This window comes from Fulmarus glacialis, unplaced genomic scaffold, assembly GCF_000690835.1.
Source record: "Fulmarus glacialis isolate BGI_N327 unplaced genomic scaffold, ASM69083v1 scaffold20473, whole genome shotgun sequence".
Lineage (NCBI taxonomy): Eukaryota > Metazoa > Chordata > Aves > Procellariiformes > Procellariidae > Fulmarus > Fulmarus glacialis.
In genome coordinates, this window is record NW_009202645.1 from 5,490 (window position 1) to 23,267 (window position 17,778).

The following is a 17,778-nucleotide window of genomic DNA, read 5'->3' on the forward strand; positions in this document are numbered from 1 at the left end:
TGCCATATTAATGCTTGGGGGCAGTAATTTTTCAGATGCCAAACTTGTGTGTTGAAAAAGCTTTTGAAGCGCTGTTTTAGTATTATTTTCTAAGATGCTAGCAGCTGACCACGTGCTCTTGATTCTGTGTATCTGTGAGTTGGCCTAGTCACTTTTTTTTTTAAAGATATTATTTTTTAATAATATTTTTAGTTAGTGATTTAATTTACATTTTTCATGAAGATGGAAGAATTTAGTTTTACTTTGACAAGTTGAGAGAGGAATTTGCATCTTTTGGGTAATAAATATTGATTAAAAAAAAAAAAAGTATCTTTTAATAGCCACTAGTTCAGCTGGATTAGTCTTAACAATCCTGTCGTCTTGAGGGTGTGTGGTTCAGATCTCTATTTCTAAGGTTAATCTGTTATTGTATGCCTTTTGGAAATGTAAAGAAAATAATAATCTTACTGCTTTTTCTCCTACTAATAGTGCTTTGTTATCTCTTTGCATTTAGTAAACCTTGTGAGAATGGTTTAATTTCAGTATTGTATCAGTAGGGAATTGTATCAGATTTGGGAAAAGCTGTAGATACATCAGCAGAGCTTCTTAAATTGAAGTCAGAAATGCATTTCTAGAAACACAGTTCGACTTAAACTGTCTATGTGATCAAAAGATGTGTTTTAACAACTAGGGAGCTTGCATGGCTGGTGTAAGCTGGTAGATACTTTGATGCTTCATCTGACAGATTTGCTTTTCTAGTTGTTTCAGCGATACCTGATATAGAAGATGACTTGTGTCCTGAATTCAGGATACATCGGGTCTTGTACTGTATTATTGCAACTGTCAGGCTCAGCTACTTAATGGCTTTTCCTTGTCTTTTGCAGTGATGTTCTTTTTTTAATTCATCTTAAAAGATTTAAAATTTGGTAGTTGGAAAGATTCCAGATTTCATCTATCTATTTTGTCTTTGTCCACTGCATAAAATAAGGCAAATTATAGACCAAAATGCCATTGTTCCCTGTCCTCTGTAGCTTGTTTGACACCTTAACGAGATGTAGTCAAACTATATTAGAGAGAGAGGGTATATGGCAGCATGCCTCAGTGGGGGTTGTATGTGCACCAGCGTAGTTATAAGGTTGTTGACTATTGCTTCCTATTTCAACAGTGAAAATAGATAAATGAAAGTAGTGGACTATCCCTTTGCTAAACTGGGATGAGTTCAAAATGGTGCATGTGTTCATAGTTTGAAGCTCCAGTTATATTTAAGCTTTGTGCTTTAATTTCTGTTTCTAATTCAAATAAAAGCTATACAGGAAACAGTTTGTGTCAGTCTTTCTTTTTTCCAAAATAAAATCAAAGGCCATGAAAGTAAAATTTAAACTTTTTTTTTCTTTTGTTTTTCTTTTTTTTCTTGTAATGTTTAGATTGATGGATATTTGTATAGAAGTTAAATGGTTTCTTTTTGGTCACTCAGCACTGTCACTGCATTCTGTTAGGGGACATACAATGCTCCAGCATGTCAGAGTGCACAAAGGAAATAGCTGAGAAATAAAAAACCCCAAAACAACAGTGCTAGTATTTCCTTTTTATATAGTTTCCTATTTCAAATGGTGGTAGAAAAAGCAGTTTTACTTCTAGGTGACCTTGTTGCAGTGGCTGTTGTGGCAGGAAGCTCCAAAAGTGTGTAATATGATGTTTCTATAGCATGGAAGCATACAGAACTAGATCTATGACACAATTTCTTTGAGAGGCACTTCTGAAGTGTTTTATCACTCAGTGGTATTGAGCTTTTCTGCTGTTGTCAGCACGGGGACTTGAAAATTCAAATAAAAAGTACTAGTAATGGTGAAATTTTTTATTAAATGTATCTATCTTCCACTAATGACTTCCGAAAATGTATTGTAAAAATAACATCCAACAATGAAAACAAATCTTGAGTCATAAATGCTGTTTGTTCTGCTTTTTCCAGTTTTAAAATGAGCACACTGAAATGCATCACACTGTTTTAAAGCATTACAATCTGAACACTTGCAAGAGAATTACAAAATGAAGTGGAAATTACCTTGATTGCCCTATGGATCTTGTTGCTATAGGAGGTTGTGCAGGCGAAAAGCATCAGACCTTCTTAAGGAGAGGTAGTCCAGTCCCTTAGTGTGGTTCCCTGGACGCAACACTTGGTGCCAGAGATCCCTAAGCCGCTGTCTGAATCGAGAGCAAGCATTCCTCATGGACCCTTCTGTTGCTGTTGGGTCTCTGGTGTGATCTAGCATGGCAGTTCAGTCATTTTTTTAGTTAAGAGTCAGCCATTCTCTTAGGAAAAAACCAGCCAGTTTCCATTGTGATCCTGGTTTGTAGCATCAAAAGAACTGATACTTAAAACCCAAACCACAGTTTATATGGAAAGGAAATTACACTTCGGCATAAAAACTAGATAGTATCTTAAAGAGGTCCATTTCTCTTCAAATGGAAGATGTCAATGTTAAGTAGACTGCACTTAATGATGTAGTCAAAACTGTTGGAAAAAAATGTTCCAAGTTTGGGGTTCTTTAATACAATTCATCTAGGATTTTAAATATGGGCCTTTTATCAACAAAGATAGTGATGTTAAATGGTTGGCAGAGATGTTCATGACTGCTGACAGCAGTTTAACTGGGTGACAGTATGGAAAGTACCCTAACGAAGTCTGCAGAGGCCCTCAACCTGGAAGGTTGCTCTTTAAGCATTTTGCAGCTGTAAAGCTGATTGTAATTCCTTGGAATCCTTCTTTTAACCTCTCTTAAATTCTCTCTCTCTCTCTCTCTTTTTTTTTTTTTTAAGATACCCTTTCTAACACAAAAGGACTACATCGTGGCATTTACTTTGAGCTATTGGTGTCTTTCAGAATACACGTTTATCGAGAATTCTAGTCAAAATTGGTTAAAACTTGTAGTAGCAATTAAAGTTTCTATAGATAGTGTATTCCTAGGTCATGCTTTAAAATACAAATGGCACACGTGAATTATAAAAAGAGGTGATAATACTGATTCCTTTTTTATTCCCACATTTTTTGCTTTTTAAAAATATAAATCCTTAGTTAAATGAGTTTTTCCGAAGAATCGCTTCTCACATTTTCGCGTGGTGGTTTGTAACGGGCCGACTCCAGTGAGGCGCGTGCAGGGGAAGTGGGTGCGTGCCTGGGAAGTGACTCGTTTGTGACCCTTGAAGAATTTGGGTACAGCATGAAACAAAGTGCCTAGTGTTCACACAGTAGGAGAAACATCTCGGTTTTGTGCAGTCACTCTGAATCTTGCCTTTCCTGGAAAAGATGCATTTCAAGTCTAGTTTTTACCACTGGGTGTTGGGCAAAGGTAGGTAACGTGGGGCTCACAAGTTGTGTTTGGCTTGTAAGTGCTTGAAGCGTGTTTGAGGCTGAGACTTCATCACCTGACTAGTGGTGGGGTGTGTTTGTGTGGGGACCTCTAAGTAACCCAAGTCCTTAGGGCCTGCGGAGGCTGTCGGTGGTGGTTCCTCCTGGGACTCGGTTGTACCTCTTGGCCAGTTCTGTCCTGCGAAGGAGTAAAGGACACACATGGAACCACTGTTACCACCTTCCAACTCACCTGCTTTGTGAGCTACTCTGATTTCACCTCCTCTCAGGTTTCAAGATACGGTTTTTTTCTTGCAGGTGTTAGCCTTATGAAGATTTTTGGTATTTAACAAGCCAATTTTTGAAATAAACTTTTCTTCTCAGAATTCTGTCTTACATTTTTCTGCTCCTTTTGATTGCTCTGACATTTGGTTTGTAGAAAATTTATCACAAAATAGAGGTTTAGTTTCAATTCAGAAAAAGGAATAGGTGAACTTCAGTATTTTGTTTTATAGATAACTAGTAGAAAGATGAATGTAGAGAAAATGAAATAATGTGTTTGTAGTTATCTCTTGTAGAATCTTTTTCAAGGTTGTTTCTGGTGTCTCAAAAATTTTTAACCCATCTTTAAAGATGTAACTTTCAATGTAAAAAAAGCTTATAATGCTTCTCTCTCTTTGTAGCTTCCAATAAAAGCTGGCCAGCAGAATACCCACACCAAAGTCAGTACGGAGCACAACAAGGAATGTCTCATAAACATTTCTAAGTACAAGTTTTCCCTGGTCATCAGTGGTCTCACTAATATCTTAAAAAATGTTAATAACATGGTAAGTTTTCTGTTTTTGGATTGTTGGGTGATTTTTCAAAATGGTTGTTATTTATTCATATTACACAATCTGCAGAGAGTCACTTGAAATTTAGTCAAATTGTTGCTTGCCTTTTACACTTAATTTTTTTCTTTTCATCCTCATGTGCTAAAGTTCACCAACAGCACTGAGCTGTGTTACATATAAAGGTGATGAGTTAGTTGTGGCAGAGAAATCTGAAGGAAGGTGATGACTAAGGGGAATCTTCTGTTAGTCATGGGAATGGTCTTTAGCTGGGAAGGTATGTGGCTTGCAGACGACTGGGTACATAAAGGTACTTAATGCTACATTGGGACTCTGAGCAATGTTTAGATACCGGTAGAATGTGCTGCTTGTTAGAAGACGGGGGAGGAAGTTTTCCATTGCATGGAAAGGTGCTTCAGTTAGCTAGGGAAGCAGTGCTAACGAAGTCTATAGAGGAGGAATGTAGCAGGGCAATGGAGCTGCTGAGCAGCAGCAGTAGGAGGTTTTTTTTTTTCCCCTCATCTGTCCTGCCAGAGCATGACCTGCCAGGAATCATTTTGGGAAAGAAAGAAGGGGAAAAAAAAAGGAAAAGGGTTTAAAACTTAGGCTATTTGAATTTTCCAGGCTGTTTGGATATTTTAGCATTTGTGTGTGTGTGTGTATAAAATATATATATATTTTAACAACCTGATGAATTTCAGTCAGAATCTTGTAAGAAAAATATTTGAAAACAATCTCTTGTCTAATACTGCCACTATAGACTCATACCTCCAAAGGGATACCTTACTAGTCAGTAAGGAAAGTGAATGAAAAATGTTTGGGAGTGATACACATCTCTTCCATTTACTGTTTGATATGTCTCACAGTGTCTCATTAAACCACTTAATGTTGGTACTTGAGGGCAGTATGCTGGTGTGAAGGGATGAGATTCAAGGTGATTTTTCTATGAGTTCCCGAAGAGAAATCTTTAGAGCCAGGTGTCTTAGTAGATGGTTTCCTGCTGCATACTGTTTTTTGTTCTGCCTCCAAGGGAACCATAAAATGATTCCTGAAATCCATCAAAATATTTGACTCATCAGCATCGCTAAAACTGTCTTTTAAAATAGATCTCAGTGGAACCAAAGAGAAGAGAAACCTAGAAGGAAAAAAAAGAATATGGATGTCCATAGTGTGTTGACTCTAGAAAAAGAACTATTACCATCGAGTTGGGTAAATGGAAAGTTTAGGGATCCTTTATGAGGAGAAAGATGCAGTTCATGAAGGTCTGGTTTTGGATTTTTCATGAGAAGAGTTTAGTTCATTGAGTTTTGAAGCTGTGTGATTTGTGATCATGTGGAATCTCCACAAACAGGTAACAGAACTGGCCAAACTGTAGCAGTACTTTTTTTTATGGTTTTAGTAAGATAGTATGCAGTGAGGTCTTTTGAATGTCGGTTGTATAGAGATATGCATCTGCTAAAACACTACAAAGGACTGATAAAATCAGAAAAAAGGTTGCCCTACTGCTAAGGATTTTAGGCTGCTTAAAGCTACCTGTAATCCCTTTTGAGAGACAATTTATTTTAATTAAACTCCATAGGCATGAAAGAATGTGTTGATGTGTAAGGTGCTTGTCTGATAAATGAGAGAACTATACAGTTAAAACAAGTTTCTGTATATGATACATAGATTTTGAGAGGAAAAGACCTAGCTAAAAATGTCAATTAAAAAAGTCAACATTTGCTTTGCACTGAGGAGCAAGACTTAGCATTTTTTGTGTTTGATGGACTGAGCAACAGTATGAATCAGCAATATTTTTGAAGCATTTCTATACCTGAAACAAAACAGACCAATAGACTGTCATAATGGTCTTACGTTTAGAAAAAATTCTTGAGGGTTTGCATTCTGCTGAGACTTAGACTTAGTTGAGCTAACCTCTCATGTGGTTTAAAATACAACTTACTTTGGGTGACTTCTACATGTGTTCCATGTGTAGGCAGTAGTACCAATATATTTTTGGCTAAATCTTTTCTGCTTTATTTTGCTGTCTTAATATTGCTGGAAGTAGTCACTATTATTGGCAGTAATATTGGGTGCTAGCTTAAACACCCAATGGAATTTTGCCTTCGTCCTGTATCTGAAGTGTGGCATCTTTTTGGAGGGTCTCATGTGTTTCTTCCTGTGGTCTGTGCTAAATTTTGCTACACTCTAATAACCTTGTCGATATGGATTTGTTGTAACATCAGTTCTATTAAGATGTTGGCAATAAAATACGTAATTGGAAAAGAGTCAGCAGTAATTGGTACCCAAATAGTTTCTGAAAAGGTATAACCTTCATTTCTGAATAAATTATAGGCCTGATGAAGGTAAGGGGCTGCAGTGTACCTCCAGTCTTACTTTGTGGTAACTGTTCCAATAAGGATTTGGTATTGCATATTGGACAAAGATATTTCTTTGGCAATAAGGTTTTAATTCCTATTTTAATCTAATTTTTGCTGGCTTTATTTCTAAGCTCAAAACCAGAGCGGTAAAGGAGCCATAACTTATTGTGCCACTTCGCTACATTACTTTAATGAGTTACAAGTCTAATTTCTGTCTCAGATGAATCCATATCCTTTCTACTTCTAGAGAATATTTGGAGAAACTGCTGAAAAGAATTTATATCTATCTCAGCTGATTATCTTGGATACACTGGAAAAATGTCTGGCAGGGGTGAGTAGGCTTGCATAAGCAATTGCTAAGTTGGAATCAAATGAGTTAGAGAGTACAAGTCAAATGCTTGTGTATCTATTATTACTGGTACTAAAGTTAAAACTCATCTGATTTAGAGCAAAGTAGGATTAATGCCATTTAAAAAATACTAAAACTTCCTATAAATGCAAGTAGTTGATATAACTGATAAATTAAGGATTTGTGGGTTTCTTTTTTCTTGCCTAAAATTAGTGATTCTTTTTCAGCTAAATAGATTCAAGTAAACTTTTGAATTTGTCCTTCCCACTACTCAGCTAATTTGTGGAGTTATAAATAATTTTCTGTTAATAATTTGTTAAAAAGCGTTGCAGACAACTGTACTCAGACATGTGTGAACTGGAGTAAGGCAAGACACAAACCCAAATGAAGAATTAGATGTGGTTATGAAGCTTTGCTAGATTTTTATACACTTTGAATGCTTGTGGCATATTTTGCTCAGTATTTTTTGAATAGATGCATGAAAACATTTGCATCCCACAATTTTAACTGAAAAAGTAATGGGATAGTAAATCATGTTAAAAGTAGCAGATAATTCAGTACAAGTCTTTTTTTTAAAGTTATTTTAAGTTTTATGCTAGTAAGTTTTCTGCCTACAGAATTGGTTTTTCTTTAAATTTCTTAAAACTTTCATTTGGTGAAGTAGTTTTTCCATGTACTTCTATATACAGCAGAAACTTTGCTATCACTATTCTAAAGATTACTTTTGCAGGTGTTTCCTAGATTACATTAGTTAACCATGTCCAAACTTCCACTGGGAGTCCAGTCCTGAGGTTTCCAATCAGAGCTGTGCTGCAAGGCAGTTTGCTATTACCTTTGGGATGTAAACGGTTGTACAACTTACTGTGCTAAACTGTATAATTGCAAAGCCAAACTTCACTGTGAGCAAAATTTGCAATGGTTTATTCCTTTAACAAGAAAGGAATTTTTTTTTTAAAGCTGTATTCCTGGATGAATGTCATGAAATCACCTAAGCTCTTTGCTGTTTCCCTGCAACAGTTTTTGAAGGTTCTTTCTTTATAAGGTAATGACCTTATTATGGTTAGATTTGTCAAGCGGCATATCTTATATTACATACTAAAACAGTCTGAATAATTGTGAATTCTTCTAAATTCACAAAAGATCCAGGTAAATACATTTTCCAGAATAATTTTCAGCTTTTACAGCTGAGGTAAATACCTCTTTTTGGCACTCTTTGTGTCTTTGATGCAATGAGTCAAAAAAACTGTTTTAACTTCAGAAATTAATTCTTTTAAAATATTTCTTATATGCATATTGTTTGAAACATTAGTGGTTTTTTCCTGATAGATGATGATATTTGAACAGCCTAAAATTGTGCTGAATACTTCTTGCTTTGTCAATTCAAATGAGAGCAAGTTGAGCCAGTATATGTTTAATAAGACTGAGCCAAAGTTCTATACAAAGAGCGTTGTGTTCTGTGATATCTTCAGACGTATTTCTTACTTGCTGTTCTTGCTCAATGTTTCATCAAGTTCTCATGGCAACGGGACTCAGGTCAACTAAGTGGGAGTCTCTGAAACTTCCCAATTCCCTATGGTAAATTCACTGGTAGAATTTTAGAAAGCTTTAATGCTGACCCTTCTGTTAAAACTTGCTCTTAGTAGAGCAAAGTTTCACTTTGAATTCTTCTGTAAATAGTTTCCTTATGTCTCATACTGTGCAAACTGGCAAAAATTAGAATTTTCTTTTGCAGGAAAGTTAAGCCATTTTTGACTCATATAGAGCAATCCCAGGCAAGAGCAAGGGAGAAGCACCTCTTTTTCGGTTCATTTTTTAATATAAAATATTTGCTGTCAAAATATAGTGGTTAGAATAGTACCCAAAAGAGAAGTAAGGGTGGGTCTTTGCCCTTTGAGCTTCTATTCAAAGCCAAGATAGTTAATGCTCTACTGCTAATTCTTTACACAGATCAACAGGGTGCATTCATCAAAACAGAAATGTGTTTTACTTCAATAACTAGTTTGATATTTTGCTTGACACTTGATGACATCGATCAACTTGGTGTCCTACGTATTTTGGAGACTTAACTGAAAATTTAAGATGGTTTGAGTGATATGGGTTATTGTTCAAATGGAAAGAAGCCTTTTCTGTGTAGACTTACACTATGGTCAGTGGTAGCCTTCAGGCAGAATTAGAAGTTCAGATTCAGGTCCTGTGCCTGCTAGGGGCAGATGCTCCATTTTTTTGCCTCCAAACCTACAAAACGGAATTTCATGAAATACTGAATGTTTATTTTTAGCAACCAAAGGATACCATGCGACTAGACGAGACTATGCTGGTAAAACAGTTGCTGCCAGAAATCTGCCATTTCATCCACACTTACCGTGAAGGGAACCAGCATGCAGCTGAACTACGAAATTCTGCCTCTGGGGTTCTTTTTTCCCTTAGCTGCAATAACTTTAATGCTGTGTTCAGTCGCATTTCCACCAGGTAGGTGTTTTTCAGTAGCCTGACTTAGTGTGTTAGAAGATCTACTGAATACTGGTGTCTAGAACATCTGTCATGAATTGTAGTCTTTCTAAATTCAGAAAAGTTAACTGTTTAAATGATATTTAACAAGATAGTTCTTATGTGAAACCCCCTCTACCTTTCAAAATTTTACTTGAGTTTCAGGTTACAAAACAAACCTGTTTCATATCCATTGTAGGTTACTGTCAGTGTATTTTCTGTGAGCTGCATTTATTGCTTTTTTTAATCTGCTTTCATAAGTACTATTCAAATGCTGTTGTAGAGTGAAAATAATGATAACTCAGCTGAGTAAGTTGAATAAGTTCTTGTGGGTGCAAGGTGTTTTGGAAAAAAAAAAGGATGCTGAAGATAATGGGTTGTATCCATTTACTTAAGAATTTAGAATGCAAAATTTCTGATTGTCTACAGCTCTGTTGGAGCCCCAAGGTTGTTTTTATTCCTAATTTTTCCTGCTTGAAGGCTTTTATGTTAAATCTGTCTTATGCCTGAAGGGGACAAAACAGCTGGACTGCTTGTTAGTTGTTGGAAAAGACCCATTTGTCTTCTGACTGACTTGGGTTTCACAGCACATTTACTGTAAAAATAACTGTCTTTTCTGCTATTCTAAGTGAGAAGAGAGACAGGCACAAAGTTTCCATCTATTCTTTGCTCTTTTTGCCCTGTTCCAGGTCTTTCTGATGCTTCAGCATTTGCCAATCCACTAGAGTTGTGTATTAAGCTTTTTATTACGGAAATACTTTGATGTTTTTTGAAGGTTGCTTGAAGTAGCTTAGCTCTTATCACACATTGTTACAGCTAACATCATCCTTGATTTATTAGAAGTGGAGCTTGGGCAGCCTTACGTGGTCGCATAGCACTGAGGGTGCCAATTTAATTGAAACAAAGATTTATATATTCCTTTTAATGTAAAAACAATTCCATTCCAACATTTTGGAAAATATTTGCATTTTAGAAATCAGTCTAGAATTATTTAATGATTTGAAATTTTAAGTATTTTTAAAACTTTTACAGAGCCTTTAATAACTTCTGTTTCAAGAACATAGACTTGGCAGCTAGTGTGGAGGATGTGGTTTTACTCAATAGGTTGATTATGTTTTGTTGCTTATGGAAATGGAAACGATTTCTTTTGCTCCTTTTATAGGAAGTATTTTTCAGTTGAAATTTTTTGACCGTCTTTTGAGTGTAGTCCATGGATCTATATTTATTCATATGTCTGTAGCATGGTTTAGTTCTCAAGTTCCAAAGCCCTTCTTACCATCCATTTGAGCTGGAACACAGCGCTTTTTCCCTAACCTGTTTTTCACTTCAAGATGGCTTGTACGTAAATAGTTAAATATTTGACCAGTTGTTGCTGATCTCCACAGGGGTCAGCTTGCCGACAGTTAGCATTGCTGCTCTTTTGACCTGTGCTTCCTGTTTAGGCATATTTCTAGGCCTTGTACAGCAGCTGGGGGATTTTTGGCACGAAAAGCACAGCAGTGGGGACCTTCCCATTCCCAGCAAGGGCTGTTAAGTTTCCCTGGCGTTGAAGAAATGAAGAACTGCTTTTGTGTGTAGCCCTGGAAATCACATTCCATGTCTAAAATACATCTGTAGCTTTGGAACAAGACATGGCAATCTTTAGTTTGTGAGAACATATGATTTAGTTATTAGTGGCTTAGTGTCTGATGAGATGTTTAGTAAATCATCTAATACAAAAGTGTGAAAAGATGCCATTGTGTTTAAAATGGTGTGATTAAGCTTCATCCTGTTTCTTTAGGCCGGAAAAACATGGACCATCTTTAGCTTACAAGGAGTGGTTGCAGCTCACTTCAGCGATATTAAGTACGATCAGTCACTGTTTTACCCTTGAGAAATTAGCTGGGGCAAGACTTGCTGTTAAGGAGCAGTAGTCTAAAGGTGTCATGATTCCAAAAATTTAATATTTAGATGAAAAGGTGACAAGATTACTGCTACAGTATGGTAGATAACAGAAGGATTTAGGCAAATCTTGGGCATAAACAGACTTTCACTAGATGATATTGCTATCTTGTAAGACTCATCACTAGTATTTCTAGATCCATTTTCAGTATGAGTATGGAATAAGACTATAATATTAACTCTTAATCATGCAAGGTCTGTCTTTCATTTCTAAACCTGGAAAAGTTTATCTGAGGAGATCGTATTATATGAGGAGATCATATAATACTCCCCTGCTATTCAAATGTATAGAATCATAGGTATGTGTTCATACCTATCTGACATAATCTGATTGAGAAGTTAGTTTACTTTGCATATTTTTAGATTACAGGAACTGACTGTTTGTTCAGAAGATAATGCTGATGTTCATGATATTGAACTTTTACAGTACATCAGTGTGGATTGTTCAAAACTAAAACGACTTTTACAAGGTATGATTTGAGCCTGTGTTTTGAAATATTCTTACCTGAATATGGCCAGTTAGAGATCACACAGTGATATTGATATGTATATCTTTTTGTTGCTGTGTTTTACTCCAAATAGTCATATATTTACCAAAATAGTTAAAAATACTTAAGTAGCATAAAGACTTTGGTTTAAAAATTGCTTTGCACTTCAAATGTCTTTTATAATCTGTGTTGTTTTTTAGAAGCAAGTTTCTTTTCTAAATGCAGAAATGTTTTACCTTTACAGAGACTGTATTCAAGTTTAAAGCCCTTAAGAAAGTAGCTCAGTTAGCTGTTATCAACAGTCTTGAAAAGGTAAGTGTTTTAATATTTATCTTCTGTTTCATTGCTTATTTACTGACTTTATCTAACTTAGGAATAGTTCCAATTCAGTAATTTACTATAAAATACATGTTGGTGCATCCCTTTGATGTATATATGTTTTGCAAGAAATGTCGAGTGATTAGAAGTAGGAGTAAAATCCCTCTTCATTTAAATACATAATTCAGAAAAAATATGTTTAAGTTCTGGAATGTAAAGATGTTTTGCATTATCTGCAGGCATTTTGGAACTGGGTGGAAAACTATCCTGATGAATTCACAAAGCTGTATCAAACACCACAGACTGATATGGCTGGTAAGGCATAACAAATGAGATAGTGTTCAAAAGTTGGTTTCTCGGACATCCCCACATTCACTTGCATTTTGTGCCCTCTTTGCTTCTTGTGCAGCCTGCAAGTAAGAAACAAATTTCTGTCAACCTTTGTCAGGGCAGGCAAGGATATATTGCGCTCTCTTTTCTCTCTGACTCACCTCTTAAAGAGATTCATTCTGTGGTTCGCAACACAAAGAAATAAAACCTGAAAGATGGAAACTCTTTAAATATATATTTTTCATCTTGGTACAGGAAAAAAAAACTTAAGAGAACATCACCTGTATTTGTCTCTAGTCAAAAAGAGAGGAAAATTTATATTTTCAGGTAAACCATGTCTTTAACTGGGTTGAGACCATTTTATCCCCAATAATGTGCAAAACAGAACTTTTTTCTGTGTAGGTGGAGCTATCCCTCTGCACTTTTATACCTATTCTTTACCTTTTCATAATTAACATTGGTATTGAACTTGGTGTTGTATTTTATGCAGATTGTGCAGAGAAGTTGTTTGACTTAGTAGATGGCTTTGCTGAAAGCACAAAACGTAAAGCAGCAGTTTGGCCACTGCAAATCATACTTCTAGTCCTGTGTCCAGAGATAATCCAAGATATAGCAAAGGATGTGGTAGAGGAAACTAAAATGAACAAGGTAAGAGAAGAAAAGTATCTGAATTCTGGTTCTGATTTCTAGAGGGTGCTTGTCTTTGCTTATTTTGTATTTCAGGTGTATTTTATTTTGTCTTTCCTGCCTAAAAAGCACATTACAATTCCATATGTAAATTTCTGCACCCTTTTTAAGTTCTCACCTAACATATGTTCTTTCACTGTCAGTAATTCATACAGATAGTGTGTCCCAAACAATGTTATTTCAGAACTTTTACATCTCCTTGGAGATTTGAATCCTAGTGTTGTGATTTCCCCTGCCTCCACCAGTAGCAAACTTAGCGTTTGGCCTATATTGTACTGATCTAGGTTTCTGCAGTGTGTACTGTGTGTTCCATAACTGCAGTACCTGTAGCAGATGTTGAATTTGTTGTGGCTGCAAACATTATGGTTAAGAGTAAACAACCATCTATCTTTGTGCCATTCTGATTGCCCTAGATTGTTCAAAATTAATGTCTTTAATAAACATAACATTTCTCCAGAATGCTGCATCAAGTTGTTTTTTGCAATCCCAATATCCATGATTTCTGATCAGAAAATGCAATGGTTTTTGTTTTTAGTATTTAAGGATCTAAAAATCCTGACCACAGATTACCAAAGCTCTGGTTATAACTATTCCTGATTTGAATTCTGCAGAAACTGTTCCTGGACAATCTCAGGAAGGCGCTTGCAGGCCACAGTGGGAGCAGACAGCTGACTGAAAGTGCTGCTATTGCTTGTGTTAAACTGTGCAAAGCATCTACCTACATCAACTGGGAAGATAATTCCGTCATTTTCCTACTAGTGCAGTCCATGGTAGTAGATCTTAAGGTAAAAATGTTTGTTTCCTAATTGCAATGAAGAAATTTGAATTTTCAAATACTGAAAAAAACTTTGAATTTCTTCTTAATTGAATACCATGGTGTTTTTCAGTGGAAAGTTTTGTATTGAAAGTAGACAAGAACAATCTTGGTATCTGATTTATATATTTATATTTTTTTGAAATATGTAGAATTTGCTGTTTAATCCAAGCAAACCTTTTTCAAGAGGCAATCAAAATGCAGATGTAGACCTTATGATTGACTGCTTAGTTTCCTGCTTCCGTATAAACCCTCATAATAACCAACACTTTAAGGTGAGAACACTACTTACTGGTAAGTCATTCTCCACATACTATTGATGACCTGTCAATTATAAAAGATATGCTAACAGCAGCTGGAAGCTCATAAATAAGTTCAACTGTATAAATATCCCTTAGTAATAAATCCCTGCATGTTTTTAGAAATCTTTTCTTAGCTAGTTAGACTTTCTCATGTTTAGATTTGACAGCTCTGTCAATTTAATGAAAAGGCTCCAGTATGTTATTCAGTGTGATAGGAAAAAGATGTTCCTAAGTGGCTTTTATGTACTTTTATTGTAGATCTGCTTGGCACAGAATTCCCCATCAACATTTCATTATGTACTGGTAAATTCGCTCCACCGAATAATCACAAATGTAAGTTCTGAAAGTATTTAATCCGCCCAGCAATCTGTGGCTTCTATTCAGATCAATATCTGCTTATTAAATACAATTTGGATAGTAGACCGAATCTTGTCACCTGTATCCATGCAACAAGAGTTGCTTGCTAGTAAGGAAGGACATACAAATCTTTGTTCATGCTGTCCACCAGTTGGATTCCCAGTTTGAAAGCTTGTATTCCAGTATAAAATTTCAATACAAATATGTTTTAATACCCTCTAGTGTAGGATGACAAATGAATCTCATGTTCTCTGGTTTTATAATAGGTACTGCTTTATTGATACATGAGAAACATTCTCAGGACATTAATCGTTACACCACCTTCTACTACTTCTAGTATATTGACACGGGAACATAGGGGAAGAGCTAGCCTCATGGCTTTGCTCAGGGATTTTATCCAGGATGAATTTAAATAGTGTAAAATTGTAGTAAATGCTGAGTGCCAAAAAATTTTGCAAGTTTGTGCAGTTGTTCGTCTTCAATGTGTTATTGTACTTTAAGTCACTAAAATACGACTTTAATTTTCATACTGTTCAGAAGTACTTTCATGATCAGTGTGAAAATGGAATCAGTCAGTGTTGAGCAACCAGCCTTACTTAATTTACATAACATTTTCTATTTCATTTATGCCAACTTCGTAATGAAAACACTATTTAAAAAAAAAAAAGTATCAGGCACTTTGACAAGTAAGGGAGAAAATGCTACTGTAGATGTGGTGGAGTAATACAGCTTTTCAAGCTTAAAATACTAATTTTCCATTTTGTTTAGTGTATCACAGTTAGTTGAGAGCACACTGTTTGTTTTGAAGTATTACTTGCTAGCATTCAGTATCCTGAAATCTACCATGGTTTTCTGCATTCATGGTTTCAGAGTTTGCGCTTGTTCAGAAGGAAGAGTAGTATAGTAAGCAGCTAAGTTGGAAGTATTCTATTACAACTCATTTAAATATTATGAGTTTTATGGTGAGAATGCAAAATTAACGTATCGGTAATACTGTGTAAAATACTCGTGTAAAGATTAGTTAGTTAAACTACAGCTTTTGTAACTTTCAGAGCTATAAAATAAATCATAATCTAACTCATATATTACCAGTTTACTGTTTGAGCATTTCTGTGTTTTCATTCTAGTCTGCGTTGGACTGGTGGCCCAAGATCGATGCTGTGTACTGCCATTCCATGGAGCTTCGCAGCATGTTCAGTGAGACCCTTCATAAAGCTATTCAAGGCTGTGGGGCACATCCAGCAATTCGCATGACTCCGGTAAGACTTCTAAAGAAGCTGTTAAAACACAAACATGTTGTTTTTCCAGTGTCTCCATTCCATTCCTGCGTTTTTATTCATTAACTTTAGACTGGAAACTAGAGGGGGGAAGAACATTGCAATCCAAAAAGCAACAGAGCGCCGTATATGCTCTTGCAGGTTTTGGTGTATTGACTAACTGTTTCTAGTCAGTTAGTGATGTATGTTTCTCAGTTTTCATACTGCTCTTAAACTGGCAACATAGAAGTATTTCTTCTGTAACTGTCCTCTGTGGCTAACTGTTCATTTTAAGCTTTCTTCCTGTGTGCATAGCTAGGTAATATGTCCATTCTTGTTTAATCTGAAAAACAAAAGCATTCTGTATGTGAAGATAATTTCTGAAAACTGCAATGCTTTTACCATGATTGGCATGAGTATCTCTTCATTTGTCTTGCTTGCTTTCTGTTGAGCAAGTTGACTGCTTGGTCTTGGTGACAGCAACAAAGTAAAAGGTTTTTTCAACCATTATGAAATAGTCAGTATTCTTGGTTGTCTTGGAAAAATCTTGAGTAAATTTGAATTTGTAGTTTATCCAGATTTTTTACTAAGTTCACATGCAGCTGCGTTGCCTTTCTTCTGAACTTGCCATTTAGGACTTTCGATGTGTCAAGTGAACTTGGTTGGTTGTTTTAGAAGGCCTAAAATGATACATGAAAATATTCCTATTGGGCTTCTCAAATGAAAGCAAATGATCAAAATACCTTTAGTTGAAAACTACAACATGTTTAACTTGCTTTTTACATGTATGTATTCATCTGTTGAGAAAATAGCAGGGGTGTTGTAATGGCAACTCTGACATTGATTGGTGGTGCTTTGTCTTCTGCTTCTTATTTTCCGTTCTTATTGGCTGCTGTCGCTCACATGGTCAGATGCCAACCAGTCACTGTTTTGCATGGCAGTGGGCCTCTGTTGCTGTAAGTATGACCCATTGTAACTACCGCAGAAAAGCCTTGCCTTACTCTGACTTTTCTGTGCATAGTTACCACTGCAGTCACTTCATCTGGGATACAAGAGGTAGCATGTTTTATGTTAGAATGTAGGACTGGAGGAGACCTCTTCAGCACTCTGCTTGGCAATTGCAAGGCAATCCCTTTCACAACCAGTTGAGCTCCTTCCTAGAAGGAAAGGCTTTTTGTTGGTTCTCTTCTTTTCCTTCTGCCCCCTACTTTTCCATCACGATGCTCTTCCAGAATCTGCCCGCTCTGGTGGTTAGAACTGTTTTCTAATTTCCAGCCTAAACTTATTTATGTCTAACTTATCCCCATTTGTTCTTGTTCCACTGTTGTCTGTTAGCTTCAAACTGGTGTTTATCCCCTTGATGTATTTGCAGAGAGCAGTATGTCCCTGCCCTTGTTTACCGATAGTCTTTAGTTTTGATTGTGTGAAGTAAATAAATCGCTTCACAGAAACAAATCAGCTTCTTTTATCATGTGCCTCTTCTCAGAATTCCCTTAACTGTAGCAAACTAAGGCACAGAATTAGTTACCTCTACTAGTTGTGGTATCAATTTCTTGATCAGCTGCTTTTTTGTGTGGTAGATTTGATTTTGTATATTTTCACACTAACTACTTAGCAAAATAGCATGAGGTTATAATTTCTTGTAGTATTTAATTATACAACGTCATATCTTTTCTATTACCTTGAGGATGATTTCAAGCTAGTTTTTTTTGTTGTTGTTCAAAACTCGTGAGTTTAGTGAAAATGAAAAACAAGTTCATGTTATTGTTATTCGCAAATAATAAGCTAGACAAAATAGTTTTAAAAGCTGAGTTTCTAAAGAGTGTTGTATTCTGTCTTGTGTTGAATATCCACAATGGCAGTTTTTTTTGTCCAAGTTACTGTCTCTTAACTATTTTGGTAGCTGTAAGCAAAAATATTAATTTAATTCCTGC

The 17,778-nt window shown here is 35.9% G+C and overlaps 1 protein-coding gene across 1 annotated transcript in view; it reads left to right on the plus strand.

Annotated features, from left to right (window-relative positions):
• Positions 1–4,008: 4,008 nt before the first annotated feature.
• Positions 4,009–17,778, plus strand: part of NF1 (neurofibromin 1) — a gene marked incomplete at both ends in the record, with an annotated part of 82,066 nt that continues 68,296 nt past the window's right edge. The window contains 11 exons of the mRNA XM_009574374.1: positions 4,009–4,152; positions 6,763–6,846; positions 9,143–9,333; positions 11,656–11,762; positions 12,025–12,092; positions 12,338–12,413; positions 12,919–13,076; positions 13,727–13,900; positions 14,082–14,204; positions 14,490–14,564; positions 15,716–15,847. Coding sequence (XP_009572669.1) covers positions 4,009–4,152; positions 6,763–6,846; positions 9,143–9,333; positions 11,656–11,762; positions 12,025–12,092; positions 12,338–12,413; positions 12,919–13,076; positions 13,727–13,900; positions 14,082–14,204; positions 14,490–14,564; positions 15,716–15,847 — 1,332 coding nt within the window. The remainder of the gene's footprint in view (positions 4,153–6,762; positions 6,847–9,142; positions 9,334–11,655; positions 11,763–12,024; positions 12,093–12,337; positions 12,414–12,918; positions 13,077–13,726; positions 13,901–14,081; positions 14,205–14,489; positions 14,565–15,715; positions 15,848–17,778) is intronic.